At 33.3% G+C, this 8,022-nt stretch overlaps 1 protein-coding gene across 1 annotated transcript; it reads right to left on the reverse strand.

The window, feature by feature from the left end:
- Window positions 1–1,427: 1,427 nt before the first annotated feature.
- XRCC1 (DNA repair protein XRCC1) lies at window positions 1,428–5,529 on the reverse strand. The gene is made up of 6 exons (XM_014240279.3): window positions 5,136–5,529; window positions 4,882–5,076; window positions 4,016–4,822; window positions 3,865–3,953; window positions 1,679–2,004; window positions 1,428–1,617 (listed from the first exon to the last, which is right to left on the reverse strand). Exons 1-6 carry the CDS (start codon window positions 5,184–5,186, stop codon window positions 1,499–1,501), a joined length of 1,587 nt encoding a protein of 528 aa, XP_014095754.1. The 5' UTR covers window positions 5,187–5,529; the 3' UTR covers window positions 1,428–1,498.
- Between the last annotated feature and the right edge of the window lie 2,493 nt (window positions 5,530–8,022).

Genomic DNA, 8,022 nt, shown 5'->3' on the forward strand with positions numbered 1-8,022 from the left:
ACATATGTTCTGCGTGCAATGAGTCCCCACCTCTTTGCATGCCCAACGAATCCGACTCATCCAACACCCCTATCCCTTGGTCCGGCCCCGTCGAAACAGCACTTTTCCTGGGCCTCCCGTTGAATGATTTCGATGACAACAAACATGGTCTAAATAATCGTCCTAATAATTATGATATACATATGTATGTATGTATATGGTACTATATACCTTTTAGATTTGTTGTTACAAACAACCACAAGGTGAGCATAACTATTATAACTCTGACTCAGTCGGGTCTACGCAATCGGAACGGACCCGATTATTCATCCGGCCAAGGACAGACAAAGGGCACAACAACATTATACTCTGAGCAACATTTTGCGAGAATATAAAAAAATTTTACTCGGTCATATTTGGTTTGTTATTTATTTAAATAGATTCATGTTTTGTTCCATGTCTGAAAAATTTATATTAAAATTAACCCAATTAACTCAAATCAAATATAAACTCAATCGAAGAAGCTAAATGTATAGGATTAGAAATCACGATATTAGGGATATGATTTTTAGACCAAGATGTTGACCAGTTTCAGTCATATTCAGTTCCTAACTACATTATTTTTAAGAAAATATTTTCATTAAATTATTACACATTGCCATAGCCCATAAATGTATTAGTCATGTGGAAAGTTGAAAATTGTTTTATGGGTTATATTAGTGCTATGGGAAGGTCTGAACTTTTAACATCACCCAGTTATAGTCGAGATCATGTTTTCACGCAGTTTTATAAAAAATAACCGACATATTCGAAATATAAGTAAGTATGTATTGACCTGATTTTTTTCGAATATAAATAATTTATCTCACAGATTGACCGGTATTTTCGGTGAAAAATTGGCCATTCGCACTGGGGTCCACAATTTCGGAATCTGGTGACTTGAAAAGTTATGATGTGATGGCAGTTCGATTAACGGCGTTTTGTTGACGTTGCAATGACCCAATTCCGACTATCTACAACTATCTAAGTTTTTGCTCAATTTATAGCTTTTCACGCCTTTTGCAACTTAACGAGTAAATTTTCTTCTTTATGATAAATACATAAGTTCTTTCCAGTCATTCAATAAACTAGGACATAACGAAGTAGATATGTGTCTACTGTGAGACATTGTCCCCACAACAGTCGGGTCTATAAAACCGAAACGGACCAGGTATTATCCGGCTAAGGACTGCCAACTAGGCAGAATTCTGCGGCTACAACAACAACACAAAATATATGTCCCCCTTTTAAGTTTCTATCGCCATTTCCAAATATTGCCCACTAAAATGGGTTTTCTGATATACCGTGTAAATAAATTTACAATAGAATCAGCTGAAGAACACTTTTTACTACTTCTTAAATATATAATTATATCCACCTTTTACTTATTTTTTTTACAAAATTTGAACTTTACTTTCATTTAATTTTCATCTATATTTATAAAAATTTAAATTCTTAACAAATACAAATATTAACATTGTTATTTGAGCTTCGCTTTTCGTACTAATTTTGTCTTCACGTCCAAATAATCTTCTTCTTCTGTAGACACATCAAAATCTCCTTTTTCTTTGAATATTTTGGTTTCATTTGCAACATTATCTGTTAAAATACATGATACAATTTCATAAGTATATATTAAAATTAGGTTTATGAGTATTACTCTGTAAAACACGTTGAATATCATCATCTGTATCACTTCCTGACGACACGGCGCCTTTTATAGAACTATTAGAGGGATTGTATAATGGTACTTTTAAATCAAGTTGCTTGAATTTAGTGTTGTTAACCGATGATTCAATAGGTCTCAGCGATTCATCTGGCACCTCTTCCTCACTGTGGGATTGATTAAGATCACTGCTATCCAAAGCATATCTTCGCCAATGCAAACATTTCTTTTGTTTGTAGCAGTCTTCTATCCAAGCAGGAGTAACTATTTTACCTTTTCCACTCACCTGGTTATATTTTGGTGTATTCTTGAAGGCACATCTAAAAATTTAAATTACTTAGCAACAATATTATTCGTAGAGATGAAGAGTTTATGGAAAATTATTTTGCGATTAATACATGTATATATTTTATAATGAAAAAAATTAATATTTTTAGAAATATATCATATAATATTATGTAAAAGTTTTCGTACATGAATATGTATATACTTACTTTTAATTAAAAATATTTTTCATGGTATACAGAGTACAGGAGAGAGGGAGGAGGTTCTGGACCCGAAATTCTCTGGGAAGCACAGTGCTTTACAACAATTTCCATTTTTTTCTCCAACAATTCACTACAATTTTTCCCATTATGAATTACTACATTTCATAAGAATTCTTGCTTGTAATTTTATAATTATATGCTTCCCAGCGGTCATCATCAATTGAAAAATTAAATTTTTTGAGATCAGCATTAATGTTTCTTCAGGATGCTTTACCCAAGTTACCATATACATATGTATATACTCGAGCACATTTATACTTATGGTAAAATGGAACTAATTTTTTCTCAAAATAAATAAAATATATTTTCAATAAATTCATGGATCAGGGAGCCCTCACCCTAATTCCCCCGAGCCTAGGTTTTCTCTCTACGTATGCATGAAATATTATTATAACGACCTACGTACTACTTAGATTGGTCTGGCGTTGCAACTACGAGCATAACTTCATACAAATTTGGTTTGATACGGGCGGTAAGTACGGAAGGGAGGAATATCGGTGACTGTTTCAGCTATTAGTGTAATGTCAAGAGTTATGGCCATAATTTTGAAATATACACCGGGTCAAAAATACACAAACATCATAATGATTAGCTAGATTTAGGACCAGTAGGAAATATCGTCGTACGGCTATCTCGCGGGGTTCCTAGAAGTTTTAACCATATTTTGTACTTTGACAATTTATACGACAATTCCGTTGGTTACCTATTTTGCTAAACAAGGGATTTTTTGCCTGGGTACCGTCCAAGCAAAAATATTAGTAAATTGCAAGTTTACGGACAAAAAAGTCATGATGAAAGAAATATTTCCTTGCGGTTTTTACGAAGAACAAGTAGGCGACTTTGAAGGCGTTTAACTAGTAGCTATTACTTGGAAAGACAACAAAGTTGTGGCATTGTTTTCATCATCGGCAGAACCCGTGTCTCAAATAAAGATTTAACAAAGCGAAAGTGGAAAAAAGAAACTCAACTATCTATGTCCTCAAATTGTCAAAGATTACAATGTACATATGGGTGTTAGATCTTATGGACAGCTTTATTGGTAGATATCGTTTTATGATGAGAAGCAGGAAGTGGTATCTTCGTATTTATTACAGTCTTATTGATATATTCGTTATAAATTCGTGACTTGTTTATAAAGACCTGAATGGTATAGGCAACCTAAATGTATGTCAATTTATTATTCCTGTAATCATGATCTGTAATAAGCGTGGGAGACCTAGTATTGAAAACAGCGTTAAAAGAGAGCTTCAAGCAAAGAAACGGCGAGGACCAACACCGTATGTTCCGCCAAAGGCTCTGCCAACAAATAATTTGCCGCAATATTGCGCTCGTGGAAGATACAAAATGCCTCGATATACGGGATACACACAAACAAATTTCATACATAAATGCAGGATTGCAATTTTACAACATAACATTTTTTTGAACAAAATCTTTACATACATTTTTTTTTGTTTTCGTTTTTATTTTAAGAAATTGTGTGGATATTTGTAGCCTTAATATCCTTTTTTTTCAGATCAAAAAAAAAAAGCTTGCAGTTAAGGGTTAACGCATCTAATAAACACACCATATATACATACATATATACATCATCTATACCCAAATTCCATGCCGGGCTAATTTTTTACTCACATTAAGTGTGTACAACCAGTTCCCCAATCAGCTCTATATCTTGCTCCCATTGACAAAGCTTTATCCCGAATATCTGAACGATCAGGATTCTACTGAAAAAATGAATTTAAGTATACAACAGATAAAGCATTCTTCGATATAAGGATCATACTTGTATTCCACTGATAACTAAAACAGTGCCTTTTAGTAGTTCATGGAATGGTCGAAATATTATAGGTTTCTCCCTTTGCTTTTGGACTATGTCATAACTTTTGTCAATTTTTTTTGTTGCTTTATCTCCGAAATATTCGTGCCTTTTATTTGCATTTGAAGAATTTATAACTGCTTTCTTACTGTCCCTGCATACTTTGGATTTTTCAGTTTTAGCTTGCAGTTGTTGATGTTCAATCTCGATAGTTTTTAAAAGTCTTTGTTTTTTCATGGGAAGTATTTCCCCATCTCTCGTTTCTTCGCTACCAAAACCAAGTTCTTTCCGATTACGATCTAAAAAAATGGCCAACTTTTCATTGTTAACAGGTTCATTAGTTTTTACAGTTTTATTTCTTATTGGAGATCTTCTTGAATTAGTATTCATTTCAGAAACTTTCCATCTTTTAAATAGCGATCTTGAACTTTCCGAGTCAGATTCTGGAGACACTTCTCGCAATTTAAATTTACCCAGTTGGGAGTTATTTGGTGACTCAGAGAAATTAGTCACGTTATTTGTAGTTATTGGTTTCTTATGCTCACAAGGAATAGTTTTCTTATTTAGTTCAGAATCGACATGCAGTTTAATAAACGATATTCCATACTGTACGTGTTTGTTGAAAGGTTGACTGCAAATCACTTTAATAAACTGCCACTTTTCAGATGCTGCTGTTGGTACTAATGCTTCTTTATTAAAACAACGGACCCGATTGACATTGGTAGAATTTTTACTCTCTATAAGAGTCATAAACGAACAAGTCACCAAAATTTCCTACAATATGTTGTTAGAACTGGGTTTGCGACTAAGTTTTCAAGTACTATTAAACTTACAGTAAAATTGTTTGTGCTGCAACTAGTTTTGCTGACCAATACTTCTATGAAAGCAGAATGCTCATTTCCAATATCAATACCTGTAATTATGTGTGGCTCACTTAATTCGAAAACAATAAACGCAACTCTTTCACCACAAGTTTGTGTTTTCCACTTTTTTGCAGTATGTTTTATTAAATTTTCAGCTGTATAATTCTGAAATATGTTTAAATTAATACAAAAACTAATCGAGATATTTAGAGATTTAGACTTACACTGTCTTCACTGCTTACTTCCCGAATACACTTAATATCTGCAAAAGGCATTTTCCCATTTACATTACAGAAGTTATAAATAGTAGACGTGTTTTATTTATGCAGGGATAAATGCATTGTATACATCTACAATATATTCAAGGCTTATACAATGGATAAATGTATCTCTAACATAATTTATACAATGTTTATACAATGACGTTAAGCGATTAGCTTAGATGATTTTGTATGGAAGGCCTAGGCTGTGTGCCAAACGATAACATTTTTCCCTATTGTAACGGATTTCTCGATAAATCGTCTAACTATAACAAACTCTTGAGCTCGATCACTGGATTGTTAAATTAAAGTCCCAATTTAAATCTATACACTTATCTTTATTTCCAATTCCAACAACTTAACACTTAGTGCTCGCTATTCGAACTTACAACTTATTGCTTATAACTTAATTGCTCTATACACGGCAACACTCTAATTAGAACTGTGTCTGCTGCACAATCCGGCAGCCCTTATATAGTAAATTTTTAACAAAAGTTCGCTACTAGAACATTCTGGCAACTACGAATTCGCTGTCTAGTTGCTTCTGGCAGTTTATCGTCAATTCTGATTTGTTCTGGTACTCGTGTTCGTCACACTATGTTGAGTTGGTGAAAAAATTTCCTATGGTGTAAAAAAATTTTGACAGTTCAAAACAAACGAAATTGCGTCGTTTGAGTGTTTGCCTTGTTATATAAATTATTAAATATATTTTTAAAATGAAAAGCAACTACTAATAACAATACCAATGCAACTTGAAAAAATTCTTTAATTTGAAGATTTGTTATTAATTGATAATTTTTGGCATCTTGCTAGGCTAATTCAACGCTACTTGTATTCCGTACACATATGTATATACACAATTATATCATATAACTACAAAAATATTATTTTTACTTAATTCTTTCATCTTAATTTAAGTTTGCACTATTTCGGCTAAATAGAAAATATTAAACGGAGCCAAGAACTTTTCTTATTAAGAGCTCATTTCTGTATGGAATATATAATAACATAGACAAATGATAAACTACGAATTAATGACATATTTGTTATGTATGCAGCGGTTCTTTTAAATTCGTTTATTCCTGAATGCAAGTTTGTATTCAATATTATAAGTTATCAAAATTTTACCTAGCTCGGGAGTTGGGTAAAATTCTGACATTCGTATTCACCACGATAAACTTCAAACTTTCACTTTTATCTGTCAGAATTTTAATATTTCTATGGTTGGGCACACAGCCTTAGCCAACATATAATATTTATATTGGCTTACCCGGACGTTACACGATCAAGAAACTGCTTTCCAGATGCAATACACTTACACTTTTCTACTACACACTCTCACTTTTCGATCAGGAAAGCCGTCTTGATATTCTAACGGATTTCTCGATAAATGGTCTAATTATAATTCACTCTTAAGTTCGATCACTGGTTTGTTATCATTATTCAAGTTCATTTTTTAATTACTACAAAATGTCGAGATTGGCAAGCCTGCGTTGCAAGAGATTGCTCTCTCACTCTCAGCTCACTCGTATCTACGGAAAAAATCCAATTTTCGCGGGTATCCTACCGTACGGTCTGTTGAAGCGCACGGTAAAAGCGATGGTGACTGTTCATTTACATTGCGCTCTCATAAGATAGGTCGTATCAGCTGATGTACGGAAGGGAGGATAATCGGTGACCATTTGTGCCACTAGAGCTGTGGCTGCTGCACAGTCCGGCAGCCCTTATATAGTAGATATTTAACAAAACTTCGCCTCTAGAACATTCTGGCAACTGCGAATTCGCTGCCTAGTTGATTCTGTCAATTTATCGTCGATTCGATTTTTTTCTATAATTCGTGTTTGAAGTACAATTGAACTTGCCTCTTGACTTTGTACTTTTGGCAGCTTTACTCACGGGTTTGAAGTGGGTGCCAGGGATAATGGGATACCTAACTCTTTCCAGTGTGAGAGCGCGCTCAAATATTAGCGTTTTTTATAACATTTTGCATTGTAGCCAGATAGGACAAAATAATAATTTTTGGGCATTTAAATTATAATACTCAACTTTTATTAAGATTAAATATTATTTTACATGTATGCGTTAAACATATGGAAAAATTATATAAATCCATTTTTGTGATATATTAAAACAACTGATTTTTGCACTTTCAATACTTAAAGAGTAAAAAAATGTATTAATTCTCAATTAGTGAATGTTTTTTTTATCATTTTCAATTGAAAATTAATACTACGAAACATGGCATCACAAAAGATTTAATCACATACATTTCAATTTTGCGTTTTCTTTCATTTTAATTGTTTTCCAATTTTTGTTAGTGATCTTCAACAGCGGCAACAAATCTCTCTGTTCACATATTTTTCTGTAGGATTTCAATCTGGCCGTCCCTCAGACCCTCCTGAACTTTGACAGTTGCCTGAGTTCAGGAGGTTTTGACGTTTAGCAATTACGCTCTTATTTCCAGTGAGAGATGAGTTGGGCATCTCTTTATCTCTACTAGGAAGTTCAATTTCCTTTATTAGCTTTAATTGATCGGAGATTATGGCTTCATTGTATAAGATTTATACAATGATAGCTTTTGTAGCTTCATACTGGTCTAAGCAGTGTTCGTATTTGGCGTAAGCAAATGATTCAAAATTGTGTGGTAGATCTGAATCGTCAGATTCTACTATGGCGTCATGAGCATTTAAAAATATAGGCTAATACAATGGTCATAAGCCGCTTGGAGTCGTGTTCAAAAATTGCCAAGATTTTTAAAATTGATTTTTAATACCGATTCAAAGTAGTATTAAATCGGTGAAGATGCAAATCTAGTGCAGTATCTCATTTACCTGTCACTTTCTGAAATAAA

This window comes from Bactrocera oleae, chromosome 5, assembly GCF_042242935.1.
Source record: "Bactrocera oleae isolate idBacOlea1 chromosome 5, idBacOlea1, whole genome shotgun sequence".
In the NCBI taxonomy this organism is placed as follows: Eukaryota; Metazoa; Arthropoda; class Insecta; order Diptera; family Tephritidae; genus Bactrocera; species Bactrocera oleae.